At 37.2% G+C, this 26,411-nt stretch overlaps 1 protein-coding gene across 1 annotated transcript in view; it reads right to left on the reverse strand.

Annotated features, from left to right (window-relative positions):
* Positions 1-332: 332 nt before the first annotated feature.
* Positions 333-26,411, reverse strand: part of slc22a4 (solute carrier family 22 member 4) — a 30,817-nt gene continuing 4,738 nt past the window's right edge. Inside the window, 10 exon segments of the mRNA XM_042711321.1 lie at positions 333-639; positions 843-978; positions 1,087-1,269; positions 3,227-3,441; positions 5,210-5,310; positions 5,432-5,558; positions 6,716-6,856; positions 6,858-6,885; positions 6,971-7,125; positions 8,741-8,844. Of these exon segments, the coding sequence (XP_042567255.1) occupies positions 561-639; positions 843-978; positions 1,087-1,269; positions 3,227-3,441; positions 5,210-5,310; positions 5,432-5,558; positions 6,716-6,856; positions 6,858-6,885; positions 6,971-7,125; positions 8,741-8,844 (1,269 nt within the window). The 3' untranslated portion in view covers positions 333-560.

A 26,411-nucleotide genomic window follows, 5' to 3' on the forward strand; every position in this document is an offset into this window, starting at 1 on the left:
TGATTCAGGTGAGTTTGAAATCTGCAGGATGGTACAGTAGTTCTCCAGGAGCAGGATTCTTTGTACCTTTAGCCTTTGTCTAGTTCTCCTTCTGTTAGTTGTTCTCACCTGTTCCTCATGGGCCTCCCTCTCTTTTTATAGTGCTTCCTTTCGTTGTGTCTTTGTGGACTGTTTTGTTCCGTAGGTTTAGTGTGTCTGCTCCACATTGCCATACACAGGCCTGTTTATGTTAATACAGTGACTTTTGTTCCTGATAAATATGGAAAACACATGGGAAAGATCTAAACGTTTGGTCAGATATGGTTGGGGGGCACAAGCTGACTTTGACATGCTTTGCCATGTACCGTGACATGTTTTATTGCAGACATTATGATAACACATCAAAGGCAATAAAGCTCCTCGTGTGGTGGATTTGTCTCACATACATGATCTGCCTATAAAAGTCAGAAAACCAAGACAAATTTATGTTGTGAAGCCAGCTCAACAGTGTAATTCATTTAGGGTTAGGGTCACTCGTTCAATTAACAGGACAAGATTGTTTTTATTTCACTGTCCAGTTGTTAAAGTTTCACTTCTTTGAAGACTTTACTTTTGTCTGCTGTCCACATCATTGCATCCTGTTTTTTGGAGCTCCTCAGTCTAAGTGAAATAAAAATAAAAAAATGAGATGTTGTATTTTATCTCAGTGTGGTTCTGATGAAAATCAGACTTTAATCACATGTATTTTATCTAAAAGCCTCAAACGCTGAACTGAATATAGAGTCCATTGTTAAAGGTAAACATGATCATTTTTAAGCCAGGTAACTGCATCAGGTAAGAAGACGGGGCAATAATGCACTTACCCTTTTATTTGCTGCATCTGCACAATGGTCTCAGGAAGAACTTTTCCTTTAGTTTCAGGCAACAGTAACGTAATTAAGCCAGCAAACACTGCCAGGCTTCCAATGACAATATAAGGAATGTATTTATAGTAGTTACCTTTAAAGAGAAAAATAACAAATTATCAAAATGCAGACTCGTGCAATGTTCAGATTTACTAGTGGCTATATTTAAAGCTATAGACGCAAGATAAAAACTGTGATGTACCCAAGTATATGATGAAGGGAGAAACTATACTGCCTATGCGAGCGGTCATGGAGCATGTTCCCATGGCCATGTTTCTCACCACGGTAGGAAACAGTTCTGAAGTCACTGCATAAACTACACAGAATGCAGCTGTGACACCAAGTTTTCCCAGCATCTCCAGTAAGGTTGCCAACTCCATCAGGTCTGCAAACACATAGACAGACAAATAACTAATGTAAACAAACAACCACATATGAATTTGATACAAATTGTAAATCAGAAAAATGTATGTATCATATCTGCCACTCTGGTTCAGATCTTATTTTGGCACAAGCTTGGTCACATTGCTGGTTTGTTTGAAGACACTATTTATTGTAGCAACAGACAACAGCAATCCTTCAATCTGCATCCTGCAGACACACTTTTTAGAAGTTAACTGTCCTCGCTGAATTTAACAGTACCCTTCTTTTAATTTGTTCTGCTTATAGGAGGACGATTATTAGGACAACGTTGACCACTCTAATATGACTGGTTCACAACAACATACAGAATATGGAATGACCTAGAGAGACAAAGACCAGCCCAAAGACAAAGAACTGAACAACCTCTCAGTGGAATGAGACCTTTGATCTAACCGGCAGCAAAACACATCAGATCCCTCTACATCAGTGGTTTGTTTTCATTGTTGTTGATGGAGAACCAACAATTTATTTGTATGTCTATTTATTAAAAAACTGATTATTCTAATCATCTGATTATTGGTGAATACTAGAAGTCAAATGTGTCAGATAAAGGCTTATTTATACTTATTTATACGTCGGACCTACGCCATAGCCTTTAAGCCGTAGGCTATGCGTCAGTTTTCATTTATACTTCCGCGTCGACGTGCAGTACACGTGCCAACCGCTAGTCTGCAGGGTCCACGTGCATGTTGCTAGTCTAACCTGCAGTACCACGACAAAAGCCGAAGAAGAAGCAGCTCGTTGGAGAATCATTATAGCGCATGTTGCTAAAAAAAATAAATATTAAATCATTATTTAAAACTACAAAAGGAGACAACAATGGAACAGGAGAAGATATGTGTCAGGATAGATTTAAGACACAGATGGTAGATGAATTCAGAACAGTGTGTTTATTTAAAAGTTACAAGTGCTTGGTGAATCTTAGTCCTTGAGTGCACGGTGAAAGCTCCGTTCTTCAAGTGCGGGCTGTATGGTAATCACATGGAACGGGATAGCAAACAGGTGAGTTCGCTCGGTACATAGGTGTCAAAGCCACAGTCAAAGATCGCTCACTAATGTTCTCTTCCTCCTTAGATGCTAAACGACAGTACCAGCTTGGGATAATCACAGGAGACTACAGCGACCGTTGAATCACTTGACGTTCCACTGGGATCCGATGATCCACGGTCCTGGGAACAGCAGAACAAGGACACAGGTTAGTGTAACACAAAGGTGAGTATACGTTACGTCTGGCTTGCAGGAGCTCAGGAGGAGACAACTTCGAGGAGACTGTTCCTGTTGGAGGCTTGACGGGGAACTGAGGTACGGGTGAGTGCTTTTAAGGTGTCAGTGATTGGCTCTGTGATGCGGGGCAGGTGTGGCTGGTTAATAATCAGGGGACTGTGAGCGTTGGTAATTGGTGGAGACCGGGTTTGCCAGATCCCTGACAATATGGCATTCTTTCAGTTTGCCGGATTTCTTATATCATTGAAGATAAACATTGTTTGTCGTGGACAACTACTGATGTATAATGCTATGTAGTCTAATAAATGAAAAGACACTTGTTCTTTGCTTTGTTTTATTTTATATAAGAAGGTGTAACATTTTAATATATATTAAAGTGCACATAAACACACACAAAACTCAAGCACATACGGAGGGAGGGATTGTAGCAGACCAATCACAGCGCTTACTGTCCGTGTAGAATTGACACGCTGTTAGATTTTTGGAGAGGTGCATGCATAGGCTACGCGTGCTATACATAACCTACGACTTAGCTATAGTATTAATATATTATAGTATAAATTGGGCTTTAGAGAGACACCAAAAGCGTGCAGTGTTGGGGGTTCTCCAGGACCAGGATTGGGAACCACTGCTCTACATGATCCAAACTAAGGACTCAAAGAATTATATGTGTGTCAGATGTGTGGTGCAGATACCTTTGGGAATGAGCTGTATGATAAAAATCATAGCTCCACCCATGAGAAGAGTGGAGGACTGACAGAATCTCCTGCTGCAGTATCTGAGCAACAGCATGGCTATAATGAAAGCTGGGATCTCCACCACTGCAGACAGGAAGAAATTCAGGTACGGATTGCCATGAAGGTTTGTGGTGTTCAGAATGAGAGCATAGTAAGACATGGTGATGACCATCCTAAAGGGAAAAACAGCTCTTGTAAATCAGTTGCTTTTACCAGGCTCTCAATCCTGCAGCTGGAGCTTTTCTTCCCATATTACACTTTACGAGTCTCACGAATCTGACACATCCGATTCAGAAACTGATCAGGTGGATTAGATAAGGGATGCATCCATCTGACGCATTCAAATGCCAATCGTCACAGTTAATCTTAATTAATTATATATCAGTATTTGCCCCAAATGATCGTCCAAAGATAGGACTATTACTTTGTCAGATGAGTTAATCACTGTGTAGACAATACAATAATGGACTTTGGTGGTGAGAAGGTTTAATGTCTGTAATGCAGCTGTTTTTAATGTCTGGTCTATGTTCTTGCAGACTGAAATTTCATGCAGTTTGTCTCACTGTTTGATGAGGGTGTAATTTATCTAGTAGTTGCTGGGTTGACTACAAACATGAAGTTGGTACTTCAAGCTTGTAAGTCAAACATGTTAAAGTTTTTCAGTGCGTGCATATTTTTATGATTAATCACATAAAATTATTAAACCATTGCATTAAACATTGTTTTTAATCACATAAAATTAGCATGTGTATACTTATTTTAAAGAAAAGTTTCAATACTGTATATTTGAGCTATACTTATGTTCTGGGAATCCATGTTTTCATTGTTAGGCTGTAGGGGGCGCTATTACACATCTTCTGTAAAGAATTTCCAAAACACAAGCGAAGAAGAAACCAAAACAACAGATGCTTCCAGATGTAATCTAACGCGATTATCAGACATAAAACAGCATCATAACTGTGTAACTTTATGGAATAAAATGTTGACCCATGAATAGCTTTGGGGTGTTAATCGACTCTACATCTACATTTTGATTATCATTCTGAATCCAATTCATAGTCTTTTTCAGCTTTTTGTTCAAAATGGTGTTCATTTATTTCTTCTTTTTTTTATTTATTCATTTATGAAACTTACCCACATTCAAGTGTTTAAAAAAAATGCATGAAGCTAGAATAAAAGGTTTTTGTTTACAAGCAGATACCCTGTTCTTTCTTTTGATGTTTAGTATCTTCAGATATATAACAAAATATATACAAATTAATAATTAAACAGGGACTTAAAGAGTATACTTGCAGTATAAAACTATTAAACTAGTAGTTTACTGAGACTATACTTCAAAATGTATATAATAGAATATTTAATTCATTTATAAACTATCAGTATACCTAGAAGTTCACTTTTAGTATAGTTGCAGTACAAATTAAAAACATAGATGTAAACTAGTTGTGTACTCAAAGTTGACTACTATTATACTTAAAGTGTACTTAAAAGTATACTTTCTTATACTAGAAAGTGGGCCAATTTAGCCCGAAGGAGTATTGAAAAAGTACAGTTACAAGTATAGTACCAGTACACTGACAATTGTACTACATAAAGTATACTTAAATATACTTGAACTTAAGTATACTTAATAAAATAAACTTGAACTATGCTTCTTTTGAGTAAGGGTTGTCAGGTCTTGGATTCTCAACTAATGTGCTGAATCAGGTGTGTTTGATTAAGGAGACATGCAAAATGTGCAGTGTTGAGACTCCAGGAACAGGACCGAGAACAACTGTTATAGACCTCTGTGTGGTGTCAGAAGAAGCAGGATTGAAAAAAACGTTAACTTACACTCAATTTAGAGCAAGATTTGATTTTATAACGTCATATAGGTAATTTAGTTTATAACTGTGACCAAGTAGAAAATGAAAAAAAGGAAAATGAAAACAAACAGCATACCACAGAACTGAACATACTGTGATGGTTAAAACAGCATTACAGTTCCTTAAAATATCCAGAATATTATGTTTTTTCTCCCTCATCTTTGCTGCTTCTTCAATCTAAGGAAACATAAAAAGCATCAATGAAACTGAAGCATTGAGAAGCGAGTCTGTGTTTATTTAAGGCCTGTTTGACTAAATTTTATATGTATTACAGACCTCAAATGCATGAAAGTGTTACCTCAGAGGAAGTGAAGATGACTTCAGGTGCGGTGACCTTGTTCTGTTCAGCTGCACGTCTCAGTATGGCTTCAGCCTCTGCGATTCTTCCCTGAGAGAGCAGCCATCTAGGAGACTCTGGAATAAACCTGGTGCATGAAAAACAGAACAAAAACACAAATACTAGTTTTCTTATTAGTTTAGTTTCTGGGGACCTGGGGCATGTACCACAAAGCCAGGGAGGTTTTAGGTTGGCCAACCCTGGGGTTTAGGAAACACCAAAGTTGGTCAACTTTAACCATTGTCACCGGCACAACAAGAAAAGCACCACAAGCAAATCACTTTGAGAAATCAAAACAAAATCAAAACACAAGGCCTATAAACTTCAAAATTGTATGTTTACTTTCTTCTCTGAGGTGAATATCTCTGTTGAGACAGTCATGTTAATGAATAAGATACTGTAAGCTATACCTCAGTTATTCTTTTTTTGTGAGTGTTAACAATTAAAATGACAATCTACAAATAATTGAATAATTAAAATAAACATGTCATCATTGTGTTATTTATAATGAATTATTTTGGGCATGTATCAAAACACTGAGGTTGCTTTTGAAATGAATCAGGATGCTCACTGTAACACAGTTTGTAGTTTGGGAAGGAGGAGGCGGGAACCGGCGAATGTTCAAACAAAACTTTAATAATAAAATAAACACAAAGTAGCGCGACAGCTCCTCACGGACGACTGTCGCGCACAAACAGAAACATTTAAATGTGGATGTCATTCCCGAAACTTCCTAATTCTGAATCTTTTACATATAGCCTATAAAGCACACAAAGATTCTGGTTTTCTCTGATTGGCCGTTTCATTAATGAAATCAGCAGATATGTGATTGGCTACTTTGCTCAAGGCTGCAAAATCATGCTGTAAATAGAAACCTTTGAAGCTCCTCATCTGCACTGAGCGTTTGCCAAGTATATTTTGCCAAAATCAGATGGGACCCCTGATTCCCGGGGGGACCGCTTTCGTTGCTTATGGGTTAAGTCATTGAAGGCACCTAACATGAAGTGAACTGTCCTGAATCAGATGAAAAATGTACTTTACAGCTCAGACCACTGGATTATAGCCCTCGCTTCTTGGTTTTTACCCATTTTGTTATGACACTACAATGGTAAATCTTCCTTCATGTGTTATCTTGATTATTCACACATCTTTTTCAAATATACATTAATCAGCAATTTTTAATTATTATAAAATAATACAATGCTAATTTTCTGTGGCTGTAACTTTGTCTCTCCACACACTTACCACCACAATGGTAAATAAAGGAGGCCAGTGAGGGCATTGGTTAGCACCAGCCATCGCCAGCTACGGATGAAATAAGCTGCTAAGGGAAAGAACATCAGACCGATTCCAGACCCCATGAAGATTCCCAGAGAACCAAACACCCCGACTGGCTGGACTGAGAATTTCACAGCCTGTTGATCAAGAGGAATGTGTGACTCATGTGACAGATGATTTTTGAAACTGTGTTAATGATTGGAAGGAAATTAATTGTTTAACCTAGGACATATGCTACAACATAATTAGAAAAACCACTGAATCCCACAAAGAAGTAGATGGCAGTGAAGATTTCCCAGCTTGGAGAAAACATCTGGATAAGGATAGTTACTGTCTGCATAGCCATCATGGCAAAAAGTACAGGCCTCCTGCCATACCTGCACATATCAGATATATCATATTCAATCATTTATTAGGAAAGCATGTTAGAGTTATATTTCAATTCCACATATTTATGATCAAAGGTTTATCTTAGCTGCCTGCTCTGCTAGCTAAGAGCAGGGCTCTGAACCAGTTCAAGGAATGAAAACAGAAACAGAAACAAAATCAATTTTTGTAGTTAGCCATTAACCGGTTAATAACGTTATTTTATCATTCCATTTAATATTTGAAATTTGCTGTCAACCAATCACGAATTCTAGTAGTACGGCCTATGCAAATGTGACACTGAAGCCAGCGAGTGAAATGTCCGCTCAGCTGTGAACTCATCAGAGGTAAGAGCAATGCACCACCCTTAGAGTTTATCTGAGGATAGTGTAGGATGAATTCAACAGATCACACGCACCTGCAGCGCTTCTGTGAATGGAGAAAACAGAAAAACTATAGGCTTACATAAAAAGGAATATAGGCATATACACTATATTTCACTTAAATCATATTGACAGATTAACGAAACGAAAGAAAACATGTGCTAAATTACAGTTCATTGTGACACGTTCCAAAGTTTTCAGAAAGGAAAACGAAATAGCAGAGAGTAGTTTTCTTTATTTTGCAAAAGCTTTGCGGTTTTAATTATTTTGCAATAGCTTGACAGCTTTGAATAATGTCTTGCTTCTGTATAACCAACCAGCATTGGCATGACCATCGTGTCGACGACTTATGCGCCACCACAACATAATTTTGCTATATTGAAGCCTGTACATTATCAAAATAAAATACAGTTAAAGAAACAAATAAAAAGTTACACTGCTCCGTTGTACAAAATTTGTTGCGTTCAGCGTGACCGCGCCTCACTGTGCTGATAAAGCCGATGTGAAGGATGATGTCGATGAAAGTACAAACACTATATAATAAATAACATTTTAACATCCAGATACGTTGGGAATATGGAAACATTTGGATTCGTGCCGAATGAGAGAGGTAGGCATCAGCTTCACCTTAAATTAATTTGTTTTTGGATTGACGTTTTTATAGCCTAAACTTCAGAGGATTTGTTTCGGAGAGAAACTAATAGCTGTTTTTATAATATTTGTAAACATTTTGCTTTAGCCTACAGGCATTTTAGCCTTCATTATTTCGGAAAGTAATAGGGCTAATAAAATGCGACGTGAAAAAACTCTCAAAACGCAATCTTATAAAAGTGTTTTTTTTTAACAATGCAGCAAACATTTTTAATATCTTAAAAATACTTTGATGTCTTTAAGGTGTTGATAGAACTTTTTAATTTTTTTTTCGTAGCCTACATTTGGCCAAAATCTAGAAAAGATGATGCTGTATTGGCTGTGACTAAGCTCAGCGGGTTATTGGCTAATGTTACCAGATTTCTCTTTTTTCCCTTTTCTTTTTGAGTAAAGAAAACGCTGTACTTTATTATTATAATTATAAGGCAAATTATAGGCAAAGACAATTGTTTTAAAAAAAATAATGTTATTAACCGGTATTTCTTCCACCCGAACTGTTTTTTTTTTTTTGTTGTTTTTTTTTTTTTTTTTTTCAAGCCCTGGCTAAGAGCTTGTCATAATTTGTGTGATGATTTGCTTGTGAGGCACTGACCTGTCAGACATCTGTCCTGAAAGGAAGGTCCCCACTAACACACCAAAGAAATATATTGATGAGGTCAGAGGCCCTTTGTACTCATTCTCACATATCAGGTCCCACTGAAAAACACAAACGAAGAAAAGTAATTTTAAAAAAAGTTAACTCCTTCATATGTTGCTTAAATTCATTGCATATCTTAAGTAAAAGTTGGTCTGTGTCAGAGTTCTCAAACATTTTCTCTACTTAATGCATGGTTAATGCATGGGCTTACATAGCTAAACACACACGTTCATGTGTTAAAATATGTACACAGTACCGTATTTCATCACATGTTCATCTATAGATTATGAAGGATATTATTGAATATCAATTTACACATTATGTATAAGTAAATATATTGTCACATTTTTCAATTTATGAAAAGCGGCAATTGCTTTTGTATTATTCAATACTGTCAGCAACACACACAATGAATGCTCAGGTAAGAATTCAATTATGTTAATTTAGAGTCAAACCATGTGCCCAAATATTTTAACTTCATTATCCTTTCTAATGGCTGTTTATATAAATATTGTTTAATATTTTCTTAAATGTTTTTTTTTTTTTTTTTTTTTTTTTGACAAAAATTGACAACATGTTTTAGTTTTAGAGAATCTGAACCCCCATTCCACTGACCATTTTTCTACAACCTCTATAGCTTCCTGGATTTTTTCCACAATATATTTGACATTCCTTCCTCTCTTCCACAATACTACATAATTTGCATATAATGCTGTTTTAATTCCTGGATGAATTCCTTCAAACACATCATTAATCATAATATTAAATAAAACCAGACTAGTGCTACCCTGAGGTGTTCCATTTTCTACACTTACCATCGGAGATAATGTATAACCTACTTTGACTTGAATTGATTGACCAAATAATAAACTTAAAGCCCAATTATAAAACCTACCTTCAATTCTTATTCTCTGCAACTTTAATAACAATCATTCTCTCCACATCATATCGTATGCCTTTTCAATATCTAGATAGACTCAAACTAACACCTCCTTCATTGATAACACTTTCTTTATGTCAGTTTCTAGTCTTATTAATGCATCTAACATAGATCTACCAGGTCGAAAGCCAAATTGATAAGGTGATATTAACTGTTTGCTTTCTAAGACATACTGTAAATGATTAACAATCGTCTTCTCCATCACTTTGCATAAGTTGGATGTCAGAGCAATCGGTCTATAATTATAGTATAGGAACTATGATTGCTTGTATCCAGGATGAAGTTGTCCTTCCATCCATATTTTATTAAAGAAATACAATAATATTTTAAGTAATACTTCATATGTTTAATCATCTTATAGCAAATTTGGTATTTTCCTGGTGCAGTGTCACTGACCCTCATTAAAATCCCTTTAGTTCCCACATTTTAAAGGTAGCATCTAAAGGTGTTTGACTATTAGGTTTCTTAATGTAAATGTCTTGTTGCTTTAAAATGTCTTCTCTTCTTTCCTTATAATTTCCTTCTAGATTATCAGTACTGTGTGCTTTTTGAAAGGCGTATGCTAACATTTCAGCTTTTTCCATTTCAGTCACTGCGGTTTTCTCTTCATCTACTAAAGCTGGTATATTTTGAGATCTATAAACTCCAACCATCTTTTAAGGACATTCCAAACTTCTCCTACCTGAGTTTCCCTTCCTATTGTAGTGCAAAATGTTTGCCAATATTTCCTTTTAGCTTGCTTAATTATATTCCTTGCCTCTGCCCTTTTCCTCTGATATATCATTAAAGTTGTAGGAATTAATGTTTTCCTTAGCTCCCTAAATGCCTTTTTCCTTTCTTTAACTGCTTTAGTACAGTCTTCATTCTACCAAGGAACAATTTTGATTCTGCTTTTACTCTCTGTTTTAGGTATTCCTCAGCTGCTTTAATAATAATTTAATTTAATCTAGTACAACATGTGTCTAAATCATCTTCAGTGCTAAATTTCACCAATTCATAAATGCATAATTTGTTACATTTATCCCAATCAGCTTTAACAAATCTCCATCTAGTTTGCTTTGTACTAGTTTGTTTATATATTTCCATACCAATATTACATGTTATCGGAAAATGAGCACTTCCTAACGTTGTGTGATCTAAAACTTCCCATTTACACTTCAAAGCTATATTTCCAGGAACTAATCTTAAGTCTAAACGTGCAGTGGATCCCTGCATTATATTACCCTTATATTGAATCTAGTGCCCTTCCCATCATTTAAACATACTAACCCTTGTTCTTCCATAAGCTCTTCTACTACCCTTCCATTACTATCGGTGTGTAAACTTCCCCAAAGTGGATTATGACAATTAAAATCCCCACACCATATGTGGATTATGACAGCCTGTTTATATATATATATATATATTATATATTATATCTATATATATATATATATTATATATATATATATATTATATAGTACAGGTCAAAAGTTTGGAAACATTACTATTTTTAATGTTTTTGAAAGAAGTCTCTTCTGCTCATCAAGCCTGCATTTATTTGATCAAAAATACAGAAAAAACAGTAATATTGTGAAATATTATTACAACTTATAATAATAGTTTTCTATTTGAATATACTTTAAACAAATAATTTATTCCTGTGATGCAAAGCTGAATTTTCAGCATCATTACTCCAGCCTTCAGTGTCACATGTAACATCCAGTCTATCACATGATCATTTAGAAATCATTCTAATATTCTGATTTATTATGAGTGTTGGAAACAGTTCTGCTGTCTAATATATTTGATGAATAAAAGGTTAAAAAGAACTGCATTTATTCAAAATAATTAAAAAAAAAAATTCTAATAATATAAATTTTCTTTACTATCACTTTTTATCAATTTAACACATCCTTGCTGAATAAAAGTATTGATTTTTTTTTAAAAAAAAAAAAAAGAAAAAAAAATACTGACCCAAAATTACTGACCAGTAGTGTATATTGTTATTACAAAATATTTATATTTTAAAAACATAGCTTCTATTTTTTTTTTTTTTTTTTTTTTTTTTTTTAGTCATCAAACTATCCTAAAAAAAGTATCACATGTTCTGAAAAAATATTAAGCAGCAGAACTGTTTCCAACTTTGATATATATATATATATATATATTTAATTAATCTAGTTATAACTCCTTGCATGGATTATAAAAGTTTATCACCTTTATTCCCACTTCACGTGTTCACACCTCTACAACAACACATTCACTTTGAGTATCTAATATTATTTCTCTACGCCCTCTTTCACAAAGGTTCCATATCCCCCACCACTTGCTCCAATTCAGTCCTTCCTGACCGATATGTACCCAGGAATGGTAAAATTTAATTGTTATTTAATTTAATTTAAGTGGATTAAGCCAAGTCTCTTGAACGCAGATAATGTCTGGTACCACTATTAACCAATGTACAATTTTTTTAAATTCTTGGCCATTCACAATTAAACTTCGAGCATTCCATTGTATTATTTTCATTTTATAATTTTACTTCTTTGACTACCTGACAAGTCACTTGTCCCCGTAGTTCCTTCAGATTGTCCAAGTAATATTTGGATCTGATCTACTGAAATTTCATTAATATCCAAATGTCGAGCAGCTGCAGATACTATGATTTTCAGTTTTTCAGTTCTTTTGGTTGTTTGCGCTGTACAATTTATGTGCTGTGCTCCTGTAGCTCAAGTGGTAGAGCATTGCGTTACGAAGCCCAAGGTTGGGGGTTTGATTCCCCGGGAACACATGATAGGTAAAAATTGATAGGCTGAATGCTTTGTAAGTCGCTTTGGATAAAAGCGTCTGCTAAATGCATAAATTTAAATTTAATTTAATTTATTACTTCTGCTACAAATGCCACAAATTTTATTTTCTTTACCATCCATGAGACATTTGTGAGTGCATGACTCTTTAGATCGAGCATCTTTTTTTTTTTCCTTTTACAAACTGCTGCTACATGTCCGAATCTTTGGCAGTTGAAACATCACATTACTGGTCTCACATATGGACGAACCATGTAGCTCATATATCCAATTTTGATACGTTCCAGTAATTTTTTGCATTTGAAAGTTATTACTACAGTAGTACTGATTTCTTTCCTGCCATTTCTATTGGCTTGCAAACGCTTCACCTCCATCACCATTTTGTTTATTATCTGTGTTTTTAATACCTCATCTGATAAGGACACAGGCACTCCTGTGGTCATTCCTTTGAGTTGGTTAAGTTCGCCTGGTACATGACATTTAACTGCTGCACCACCTAACTCTTTGATCTTTAATGCAGTCTCTTGTTGCTTTGTCAACACAAAAAGAGAGGACACGATTGTTTGAGAAGTACATTGCTGATTTAATGTTACCAATCGACTTTTTGATTATTTTCGTAAATCTTATCAGATTGTTGATGTTTTTGAACATTCCAGAAAAAGTGACAAAAAGACTTTCCTTGCCTTAATTCCTCCTACCTCTATAATGTTGTCATCGGACTCGGACTCTCTATTTTTCCATTTGTTTGAAATCTGAGACCATCCCTCACTTCCAGTTACTATAGAACCATCTTCTTCATCCATGCCATCTGCATCCATCCTCTCCAGTCTCAGCACAGTTGATGCTAACCCGCCAAAACCCTCCTCCACACGTCTTTCCTCAAGGGATGAGTTGCTCCAGAGTAGAATCGAGAGAATACACTCAGCTCACCGCCCCAAGCCCAATCGCAACTTTCTTCTTCTTTTTTTTGGTTTTATGGCGGGTTGCAAACTTCATAGGTGCATACCACCACCTACTGTGATGGAGTGTGAAGAGAATGTACCGTTTCTCACCTAAATCTTATACTCTGTTCATTATTCCACAATTCCTAAGAAATCTTATGATTGCACTTATTTGTTTTCCTGCATTTGGACCATCATTCCAAATACTACTTAATGAAAATTCTTTAATTCCTAAGGATTGTAATTCATCTTTAAATCAATCCTTTTCTCTTTCTTATGCTGTACATATCATCATAACGTGTTCCACTGATTCCTCTGTTAAACAATCATTACATAGACCAGTATTGTGTTTCCCTATAATTTATAGTGTTTGGTTAAGATTTGTAATAAATGTAATAGCAACTTTGAGGCCAGCCAGTGGCTTTATAGGACTCCTGACTGGCAGCAACAGCTGCAGGTGATTAGAAAAGCTTGTGACTGGGAATGTGGCAGAGTGGATGGTGATGTATAGCAAGGGACAGGTGAGGGAGAGTGAATGATTGTGGGTAATGGAGTCCATAGGGAAAAATACAGGAGAACCGCAACTGATTCCCTGAGCATGCTCCAGAGTATGTTATGGTTTCATGGTTAGTTTACTTCAGCGCTATCAGCAAATGCGTGACCTTATAATAGTATATATGATTACAATATAGTTATCAAATATACTATATATATATATATATATATATATATATATATATATATATATATATATATGTATGTATGTATTTGTAGGATGTTAATTATAAAGAACTATTATTAGAAATGTATAAGGTAATATTATATTATTCTAATATGTTACTATATTTATTGTCATATATAATAGTTATAATAGTTATCAATATATATTAAAAACAAGTTAAATACAAGTTATTCTAATATATTTATTATATTTTATTGTCTTCTCACACATTGTGGATCTGCATTTTTATAATGTATTTCTATCATAAAAATACATGTGATATTTCTAATAATTAGCATCAAACAAACAATTTAATTCTTATTTTCAGTGATTAGAAGATTAAATGAAAAGGAAATTTAAAAATGATTGCACAACCATCAGTTAGGTGGTGATATGCACTTGTAAATGACCATTGAGCAAAAGAAGAATATATATATATATATATATATATATATATATATATATATATATATATATATATATATATATATATATTCATATCACAATATGCAATAAGTATGTAAATGACCATTGAACAAAAGGAGAAGAAAGAAGCAACATAGTGCTTTTTCTTTATGTCGGTTTCCATGATGATTCATTGCTCTGTTGACAATGTCTTGCGTTATAACCATGAACATGGTTAACACACACACACACTGTGATCACACACCCGGAGCAGTGGGCAGCCATTTATGCTGCGGCGCCCGGGGAGCAGTTGGGGGTTCGGTGTCTTGCTCAAGGGCACCTCAGTCATGGAATTGCTGGCCCGAGACTTGAACCCACAACCTTAGGGTTAGGAGTCAAACTTCCCCACTGTGACAATATATTGTAATTAGGGGTGTAACGATTCACTCATTTTCTCAATCCATCGATTACAAACCCTGACGATACATATGCATCAATATTAAACAGGGATTTTTGAATCATGAATTGCTGATTTCAGACAGTAATCAATTTAAAACGCTAAGTATCAAATGAATCGTGACTTCTATAGCGATTCAATGCTTTCAAAATACATACACATTAAATTACTACAAGCACAAATTAATTGAGACCTGAACAGTGTTCATGCCTTGTATCTCTCCTTCACACGCTCCACTGTTTGCCGTCTGTGACAGTCACAGGATTGCGCTCACACGCCGTTCGTCTCACTTTAAGCAGCTGTGTGATCTCTCCTTAGTAGCCTACTTGTGGCCAGTAATGCTAAAGTGAAGTAGCTTTACTTTTCTGTCGTTTTCCAATGGCTCTAGGTCATACCAACATCATTACCTAAACAGTTGAAGGCTGCGCATTTATTGCATGGACAGAGCAAAAATGTACAGGTGCTTCTGAATGAATTAGAATGTTGTGAAAAAGTTCATTTTGTTTCAGTAATTTAACTCAAATTGTGAAACTCGGGTATTAAATAAAGTCAATGCACACAGACTGAAGTGATTTATGTCTTTGGTTCTTTTAATTGTGATGATTTGGCTCACATTTAACAAAAACCCACCAATTCACAACAATTCTCAACAATTTAGAATATGGTGACATGCCAATCAACTAATCAATTCAAAACACCTGCAAAGGTTTCCTGAGCCTTCAAAATGGTCTCTCAGTTTGTTTCACTAGGCTACACAATCATGGGGAAGACTGCTGATCTGACAGCTGTCCAGAAGACAATCATTGACACCCTTCACAAGGAGCCACAAACATTCATTGCCAAAGAAGCTGGCTGTTCAAAGAGTGCTGTATCCAAGCATGTTAACAGAAAGTTGAGTGGAAGGAAAAAGTGTGGAGAAAAAAAAGAGATGCACAACCAACCGAGAGAACTGCAGCCTTATGAGGATTGTCAAGCGAAATTGTTTCAAGAATTTGAGTGAACTTCACAAGGAATGGACTGAGGCTGGGGTCAAGGCATCAAGAGCCACCATACACAGACGTGTCAAGGAATTTGGATACAGTTGTCATATTCCTCTTATTAAGCCACTCCTGAGGCGTCTTACCTGGGCTAAGGAGAACAAGAACTGGACTGTTGCCCAGTGGTCCAAAGTCCTCTTTTCAAATGAGAGCAAGTTTTGAATTTCATTTGGAAACCAAGGTCCTAGAGTCTGGAGGAAGGGTGGAGAAGCTCATAGCCCAAGTTGCTTGAAGTCCAGTGTTAAGTTTCCATTGTTTGTGATGATTTGGGGTGCAATGTCATCTGCTGGTGTTGGTCCATTGTGTTTTTTGGAAACCAAAGTCACTGCACCCGTTTACCAAGAAATTTTGGAGCACTTCATGCTTCCTTCTGCTGACCAGCTTTTTGTAGATGCTGATTTCATTTTCCAGCAGGATTTGGCACCTGTCCACACCGCCAAAAGCAACAAAAGTTGGTTAAATGACCATGGTGTTGGTGTGCTTGACTGGCCAGCAAACTCACCAGACCTGAACCCCATAGAGAATCTTTATTGGTCTTATGAAGTATTCTAATTTATTGAGATTGTGATTTGGTGGGTTTTTGTTAAATGTGATCCAAAATCATCACAATTAAAAGAACCAAAGACTTAAACTACTTCAGTCTGTGTGCATTGAATTTATTTAGTACACAAGTTTCACAATTTGAGTTGAATTACTGAAATAAATGAACTTTTTCATGACATTCTACAGGTGCTGGTCATCAGTGGTGTACCGTACATCTTAAAGGCCCCCCGCAAAGAATGAGATGGGGCCCCTCCGACCAGCAGTGATGTCATCTAAGAAAAGTCATTGTGCACCTGCTGCAAGTATACTACTGAGTCCGTCTCTCCCACTTACATAACTGATGTATCAGTCATGAATGTGGTGGATTATCATTGCATTGATGTATTTCATGTAGGCTAATGGCCAACACTTTTCAGTTCAAACACTGTCCTACATAAGACACACTAACTGTTTAAAAAAACTATACAAGCAAAAGTCATGTCTTTCAGTATATGAACAGTAAAAAAATAAATAAATAAATAAAAAATCCTAGGAGAAAAACAAATTAAAGGAATTACTATATGTGCTACATTTTGAGGAAAATTTACTTTCTATACATTTACCAACTTTTGCAATAAACTTATTTATTCTTTTTAGTAATTTACAACCATAAACAAACAAAAACTCTACTGAATCCTTCGCACTCTCCGAGCATTTTGGTGCGCAAAGTCTTTTACTGCAGCTATTGTCAATGTTGTGAGCACGGGCAATCCTAATACTTAGAGCTAAACTGGGGAGTCTTCTTTCTTGTAACAATTTCGAGAACGAACGATTAATTGCATGACAAAATATCTGGTGACAAGTCATCAGTGAATCGCTTAAGTGTTTGCCATTGAAACACGTCATTGTCAGAACAGAGCAGCAGTGGACCGCGGCACACTCTGGACCGCGGCTCAGTCCAGGCCTCCAGCCTCTACTCACTCAAGGCCGCGGTGTGTGATGTTGTTTCATTGAGAAAGCAAAACTACTTTGTTTTTACCTTCCAAAAGAAGACACGACTAGAAATCATGTGTATATCACATTTATAATGGGTTTTATGTTTATGTTTTGTCGCTCGGGCCAGACAAGGCATCACAATATGTTAAGAGGCGTAACATTTCTGTTGAGGCATTCGGCCAATCACAACGCGCTGGATAGCTGGCCAATCACAGCACACCTCGCTTTTCAGAGTGATAAGCCTTGTAAAAATTGATGTGTTTCAGAAGGCAGGCCATAGAGGAGAAACAATAATGTACAGTATGTGGAAAATAATGTGTTTTTTAACCTTAAACCGCATAAACACATTTCATTACACCAAATACACAAAATAATGTTCTTTTTAGCAGCATCATATGACCCCTTTAATATCCATGTTGATAATGAAAAAGATACATTGGGATCAGCATTCATAGACATTCTGAACTCTGTTGGGGTTAGACAACATGTCTCAGGACCTACTCAGTGTCGAAATCATACTCTAGATTTAATACTGTCACATGGAATTGATGTTGATGGTGTTGAAATTATGCAGCCAAGTGATGATATCTCAGATGTGCACAAGTATGGTAGAACCATCACTTCTACCACAAAAGACTGCTTTGTAAGTAATCTTCCTGAATTATCCCAATTCCTTAGCATATCCACAACCTCAGAACAACTTGATGATGTAACCAAAACTATGGATTCTCTCTTTTCTAGCATTTTAGATACAGTTGCTCCTTTACGCTTAAGGAAGGTTAAGGAAAACAGTCTGACACCATGGTATAATGAGCACACTCACACCCTAAAGAGAGCAACCCAGAAAATGGAGCGCAGCTGGAGGAAAACAAAACTAAAGGTATTTCGTCTTGCTTGGCGGGAAAGTAACCTATCCTACAGAAAAGCATTCAAAACTGCTAGATCTGATTACTTTTCATCTCTTTTAGAAGAAAACAAACATAACCCCAGGTATTTATTCAATACAGTGGCTAAATTAATGAAAAATAAAGCATCAACAGGTGTTGACATTTCCCAACAGCACAGCAGTAATGACTTTGTGAACTACTTTACTGCCAAGATCGATACTATTAGAGATAAAATTGTACCACATCAGACAGTGTGCTATAGATCGCCATAGGAACAATTCCACTCATTCTCTACTATAGGAGAGGAAGAATTGTATAAACTTGTTAAATCATCTAAACCAACAACATCTATGTTAGACCCTATTCCATCTAAGCTCCTAAAAGAGGTGCTTCCAGAAGTCATAGATCTGCTTCTGACTATTATTAATTCATCATTGTCATTAGAATATGTCCCCTTCAAACTGGCTGCTATTAAAGGATTAGTTCACCCAAAAATGGAAATTATGTCATTAATGACTCACCCTCATGTCGTTCCAAACATCCGTACATACATTTTCAATGATTATGTCACCAGAAAGCTCTCGGACTCTACAATCTACAAAATATCTTAAACTGATGTCACATGTGTTCCGACATGGATGACTACATACAGGAGGGTCTTACATCTTAAACTGTGTTTGGAACGACATGAGGGTGAGTCATTTATGACATAATTTCCATTTTTGGGTGAACTAACCCTTTAAGCCTCTCATCAAAAAACCACAACCTGACCCCATAGAACTAGTTAATTACAGACCGATCTTGAATCTCCCTTTTCTGTCCAAGATACTAGAATCCTCACATTTATTGTTATGTTATGTGTATCCTCAGAATTATATTACTTCTTAGAACAAAATGGTATCTGTGAGGATTTCCAGTCAGGATTTAGATCATATCATAGTACTGAGACTGCTCTAATTAGAGTTACAAATGACCTGCTCTTATCATCTGATCATGGTTGTATCTCTCTATTAGTGCTATTGGATCTTAGGTCTGCGTTCGACACTATTGATCACAACATTCTTTAGAATAGACTAGAAAACTTTGTTGGCATCATTGGAAGTGCAATAGCATTGTTCAAATTGTTCTTATATGACTGCCGTCTATTAGTAGCAGTAAATGAAGAGGAATCATATCGATCACAATTGCAGTATGGAGTACCTCAAGGCTCAGTACTAGGACCATTACTCTGCACGCTTTACATGTTACCCTTGGGAGATATCATCAGGAAACACGATGTTAGCTTTCACTGTTATGCTGACGATACTCAGCTCTATATTTCTTCGCGGCCCGGCAAAACATACCAATTTGAAAAACTAGTGGAATGCATAGTCGATATGGATGAGGAGTAATTTCTTACTGCTAAATTCTGAAAAAAAAGTGTTAATTATAGGACCTAACAACCCTGCATGTAATAACCTAGAACACTGTCTAAGACTTGATGGCTGCTCTCTCAATTCTTCGTCAGCAGTTAGGAACCTAGGTGTGCTATTTGATAGCAATCTTCCTTAGAAACCGTGTTTCCAGCATTTGTAAAACTGCATTTATCCATCTCAAAAATATATCTAAATTACGACCTATGCTCTCAATGTCAAATGCAGAAATGTTAATCCATGCGTTTATGACCTCAGGGTTAGATTATTGTAATGCTTTATTGGGTGGTTGTTCTTCATGCTTAATAAACAAACTCCAGCTGGTCCTAAATGCAGCAACTAGAGTTCTTACTAGAACCAGGAAGTATGACCATATTAGCCCGGTTCTGTCAACACTGCACTGGCTAAACATTGTATAGATTTAAAAATCTTGCTTATTACTTATAAAGCCATGAATTGTTAAGCACCTCCGTATTTGAACAAGCTCTTGTTACATTATAGTCATCCACGTCCGCTGCATTCTCAAAACTTTGTTAATTTGATAATACCTAGAATATCAAAATCAACTGCGGGCAGCAGATCCTTTTCCTTTTTAGCGCCCAAACTCTGGAATAACCTACCTAACATTGTTCAGGAGGCAGACACACTCTGTAAATTTAAATTTAGATTAAAGACCCATCTCTTTCACCTAGCCTACACATAACACAATAACACATTTCTAATATTCAAATCCGTTGAAGGATTTTTAGGCTGCTTTAATTAGGTCAATCGGATCCGGGAACACTTCCCATAACACCTGATGTACTTGCTACATCGTTGGAAGAATGGCATCTACGCTAATATTAGTCTGTTTCTCTCTTATTCCAAGGTCACCGTAGCCACCAGATCCAGCACGTATCCAGACCAGATGGTGGATCAGCACCTAGAGAGGACCTCTACAGCCCCAAACGTCAGCTGAGACCAGGATAACTAGATGAGCCCCGGATACCCTGTAAAGACCTTGTTTCAGTCGTCCACCGGGACAAGACCACAGGAACCAGTTGAATCCTTTGCACAATATGACTTTGCTGCAGCCTGGAATTGAACTGCTGGTTTTGTCTGGCCAGAGGAGAACTGCCCCCCAACTGAGCCTGGTTTCTCCCAAGGTTTTTTCTCCATTCTGTCATCAATGGAGTTTTGGTTCCTTGCTGCTGTTGCCTCTGGCTTTCTTAGTTGGGGACACTTCATTTCCAGCTATATCGTTGACTTGATTGCACAAATACCATTTAAACTGAACTGAGCTGGATGATGACATCACTGAATTCAATGATGAACTGCCTTTAACTGAAAAATGAGTGTTTACTATTGTCATTTTGCATTATTGACACACTATTTTCCTAATTAATGCTGTACAGTTGCTTTGACACAATCTGTATTGTTAAAAGCGCTATATAAATAAAGGTGACTTGACTTCTATACATTCTGTATATTTTCAATAACATTAAATAATTTAACTGGAGACAATGATAGACTACCCTTACCAAAAAGTAGTATACTTCAAGTTTATTTTATTAAGTATACTTAAGTAAAGTTAAGTATATTTTTAAGTATACTTTATGTAGCAAGTATACAAATATCAGTGTTCTATTAGTATACTTGTAAGTGTACTGTTTCAATACTCCTTGGGACTAAATTGGCCCACTTTCTAGTATATAAAAGTATACTTTTAAGTATACTTTAAGTATAACAGTAGCAAACTTTGAGTACACAACTGGTTTACCTCTATGTTTGTAGTTTGTACTGCAATTATACTAAAAGTGAACTTATAGGTATACTGATAGTTTACTAAAATACTTTGTACACTTTGAAGTATAGTCTCAGTAAACTAGTTTAGATACTAGTTTAGTAGTTTTATACTGCAAGTATACTCATAAGTGAACTTTACATCATACTTTAAGTATACTACTATGTCCCTATTTAGGTTTTAATTTGTATATATTTTGTTATATGAATATCTGAACATACAAAACATCCAAAAAAAGAACAGGGTATCTGCTTGTAAACAAAAACATTTTATTCTAGCTTCATGCATTCTTTTTTAAAACACTTTAGTGTGGGTAAGTTTCATGAAAAATAAAGAAATAACATTTTGAACAAAAAGCTGAAAAAAAGACTATGAATTAGATTCAGAATGATAATCAAAACCTAGATGGAGTCAATCAACACCCCAAAGCTTGACTGTAATTTTTACCTCTTCATCGGTTGACATTTTATTCCATAAAGTTACAGTTTTGATGCTGTTTCATGTCAGATAATCGTGTTACATTACATGTCTTAGTATCTGTTGTCTCTTTTTCTTCTTCACTTGTGTTTTTTGGAAATTCTGTACAGAAGATGTGTACTAGCGCCCTCTACCATATAACAATGAAAACACGGATTCTAGGAGCACAAGTATAGCTCAAATATATTTTGACTTTTTGTAAGTATAAGTCAAGTATACTTAAATGTCATTTTAAGTATATTTCCGAGGAGTGCATAAAGCCCATTTCTGAAAAGTACATAAAAAGTAAACTAAAAGCATACTTTTCTATTTTTAGTTTATAAGTATACTAATACCACAATTGAATAAACTTCTTTTTCGTAAGGATAGACCGCTGATAGCGATATTAATACAGCAAATCCACAGGCAGTTATGTTAACAGACGCAGAGTTTGATCAACTTGGTCAAGTTGGAGAATCAGCTGGAACCATGCAGATGTGTGAGCTACCAGATCTTTGGTTATATAGAATTGCTAGCTAACATTGTCATGGTTAATCCTGTGATTAGAGCCGAGTCACCTTTATTTATATAGCGCTTTATACAATACAGATTGTTTCAAACAGCCTGACAGTAATAATAGCAGGCTCAGTGAGAAGGGTTTGGCTGCAGACTTGGGCTCAGTCAGGCCAGTGTGCTAAGTAAATGTGTGATATTGATTCCAGGCTGCATCACAAGTCAGATGTGTGGATTGATATTATTTTGTATAACCTTTATAAACTGTATGAGGTATATATTTTGCAGACTATCGTACTGCCTGCACATTGCCACCTGCATTTCTCCTCTAGTTTGCTTCCTAATCTAGCTGTCTAATGCATCTGCTATTGTGTATTACAAATATTGTTGGCTCTTCTGCAAATTGATTTTGTCACTCTTTTGTAAGTCACTTTAGATAAAAGCGTCTGTTCTGCACTTTTCACTTTGTTTTACAGTGCATACCATCTGTTTATCTTATGTTCAAGTTCTTTCTTGTAAAAAAATAAATAAATAAAGGAAATGTATATGTAACTCAGTTTATGTTGTATACTCTAAAGCCACGTTTCCACCGCTGGAACTTTACCCAGGAACTAGGTACTTTGGGCTGGTACTCGGTGTGTTTCCACCGCAGGAACCAGGAACCAAAGGTCCGGAACTTTCGGGGGCAGGACTTGGGTGCTAAACATGCTGATTGGTTGAGTTCACGCAGCATTGTGATTTCAACCACCATTTATTCTGATCATTTTCAAAGTATTACTGTTATTGTGTCATGAAATGTAGTTCTAAAAGTATTTCAGGCGAGAATGTAGTTGTTTAAAACTCAAATTTGCGGTTTATTTATAAAGACAGCGCCCATTTATAAATCTGTTTCACCGATTTCGGAGATGATCAGCTCCACGTGATGAGCGGGAGCTCGGTGCTCATGTATCTGTCTAAAGCAGTCTCAACTCGGCTAGACCTTCTGACATTTGCTGCTGGCTCTGATATCTCTTTAGTGGTTAAACATAAAATATAATTTGTTTTGGGTAAATCTAACAGGTAATCTTTGGTCTTTATTCAATTTATCTATATGTTAAAATGAAAATAAAAAGAGGAAATTTATATAATATTTAGTTTCTTTGTAGTGTATGGTGTTTATATTTTTTTATCCCTGAACGAAGTACATTTCTGCGGCTATTATTATGTTTAAATGAAAACGAAAGGAGGCAGTGGTATTTGATATCATATTTCATCTTATTGTAAATATACAGTGAGGAAAATTGCAGTAGCCATGGCGAGCTGACTGATGTTATCAAGTACGCTGCTGTTTGCAGAATTACCGGACTTGCGTCATTTCGTCCACGGGAGATCACACTCCCGAGTCGAACTCGCAAAGTCCGAACTATCGAGGATGAAAGTCCGAAATTTGCATACTTTGTATTGAGAAACGCTCAGGCTTACGTCACCAGACTATTTGCCTAATCTTCACGGTACTTTAGACCGCGGTGGAAACGCAGAAAGCAACAGGTATGTGGGGGAAAATTGTTCCTGGGGAAAAAAGTTCCTGGAACAATTGTTCCGGGTAATTTCGGTGGAAACGTGGCATAATATATGTTTACTGATGATTACAAATCGGTTAATCTGATGTGTTGATATACTTTATATTCTAATTTCATTCATTCATTTACTTTGAAGGATTATAAAGTTTATGGATCTTCTTTATTTATTTTTTTTTTGTGATGACTTCCTGTATATTGATCCCAAGATGGCGTCCACACGCAGCGGCTTCTCTCTGTCCCGTCAGAACGGTGTCTTTGTGTTTTTTGTCTTGTGAGTCGCAGTGTTTTTGTACGTCTTCATCGCGTCTACCTGTCTTTAAGCGCGCATACAGTTGTGAGTTTCTGCTGGATGTCGGCAGAACTGCATTTTTAAAGTTAAACTCTGCGCACGAGGAAGAGCTGCAGAACCTCGGTCTGCTCCGGAGGCCTACATCATCACCGACCCCGACTACTGCATCTCGCCCACAGTGGAGGCACCACAAGCGGTGTGAGAGGAAGCAGAAGAGGGGTAAGCACAGAGGTATCCGGGCTAGGCTAACAGGCTAACCCACACAAGCCAGCTATCCCCACCATCGTACTGGCTAATGTACGCTCTTTGGACAATAAACTGGACTACATCCGATTACTATGCTCAACTCAGAGGACTGTAAGAAATTGTTGTGTTTTTGTGTTCAGAGAAACATGGCTTAGCAACAGCGTTCCAGACAGCGCTATTCAGCTTGATCAGCTGACGTGCTATCGAGCGGACAGAGCTCTCGTCGCGGGAGGTAAAACCCGCGGTGGCGGGCTTTGTGTTTACATCAATGACGTGTGGTGCCGCGATGCTGTTGTGGTCTGCAAACACTGCTCACCCCTGCTGGAGTTTATGATTATTAAGTGCCGGCCGTTCTATCTACCGAGGGAATATACAGCCATACTGCTCGTTGCTGTATACAATCCTCCGAACAACAACCGCAATAGGAACGATGCACTAAATGAACTGTACCAGCACATCAGTGAGCAGCAGACAGCCCACCCTGATGCTTTTCTCAACATAGCTGGGGATTTCAACCATGCAAACTGCAAAAAAGAGTGTGTTTCCAAAAATACACCAACACATTAACTTTCCAACATGAGGTAATAACATTTTAGACTTCGTTTACACCACACAGAGAGGAGCTTACAAAGCCCTCCCCCACCTTGGTGCCTCAGACCACATCACTGTCATGCTAATGCCTGCATACAGACCGCTTGAGTCGCCAAAGCAGTTCACAAACAAATTCAAGTGTGGCCAGAAGGGTCATCAGAGGCTCTTCAAGACTGTTTTGACACAACTGACTGGAATATGTTTAAGCAGGCTGCCACATACAATAACACCACAGACCTCCAAGAGTACTCAGAGACTGTCACTGCCTACATCACCAAGTGTATTGATGATGTAACAGTCACAAAGACCATCACTGTCCGGGCCAACCAGAAGCCGTGGATGACAGGGGAGGTCTACAGTCTCCTGAAGATGCAGAACGCTGCCTTCAGAGCTGGAGATGAGGTGGGCCTGAGGACAGCTAGGGCCAACCTATCCCGCAGCATCAGACAGGCTAAGAGACAGTACTCCAGGAGGATTGCCCATCGTTTCAGCGACAGCAGAGACACTCGGAGCCTGTGGCAGGGGATACAGACCATTACTGACTACAAGCCCCCACCACGGACCTGTGACAGCAACATCTCCCTGCTGAACGAGCTGAACGCCTTTTTCGCTCGCTTTGAGGAACAAAACAGCACCACTGCACAGAAGACTCCACCTCCTCCCGGTGACCAGGTGATGACGCTGACCTCAGACAGCGTGCGGAGATCCTTCAGCAGGATCAATGCACGCAAAGCTCCGGGTCCTGACAACATCCCTGGGAGTGTACTGAGAGACTGTGCAGTGGAACTCACTGATGTCTTCACAGACATTTTCAACATCTCACTTAGTCAGGCTGTTGTTCCCACATGCTTCAAAGCTACCACCATCATTCCAGTCCCGAAGAAGCCATCTCCATTCTGCTTCAATGACTACCGTCCTGTTGCACTTACTCCTATCCTCATGAAGTGCTTTGAATGGCTAGTCATGCACCATATCAAGTCTGCCCTCCCCCTCTCCCTGGACCCCTTCCAGTTTGCATATCAGTCCAACCGCTCGACCGATGACGCCATCGCAACTGCCCTCCACTCAGCACTCAGCACACATAT

Source organism: Cyprinus carpio, chromosome A21 (genome assembly GCF_018340385.1).
Source record: "Cyprinus carpio isolate SPL01 chromosome A21, ASM1834038v1, whole genome shotgun sequence".
Lineage (NCBI taxonomy): Eukaryota > Metazoa > Chordata > Actinopteri > Cypriniformes > Cyprinidae > Cyprinus > Cyprinus carpio.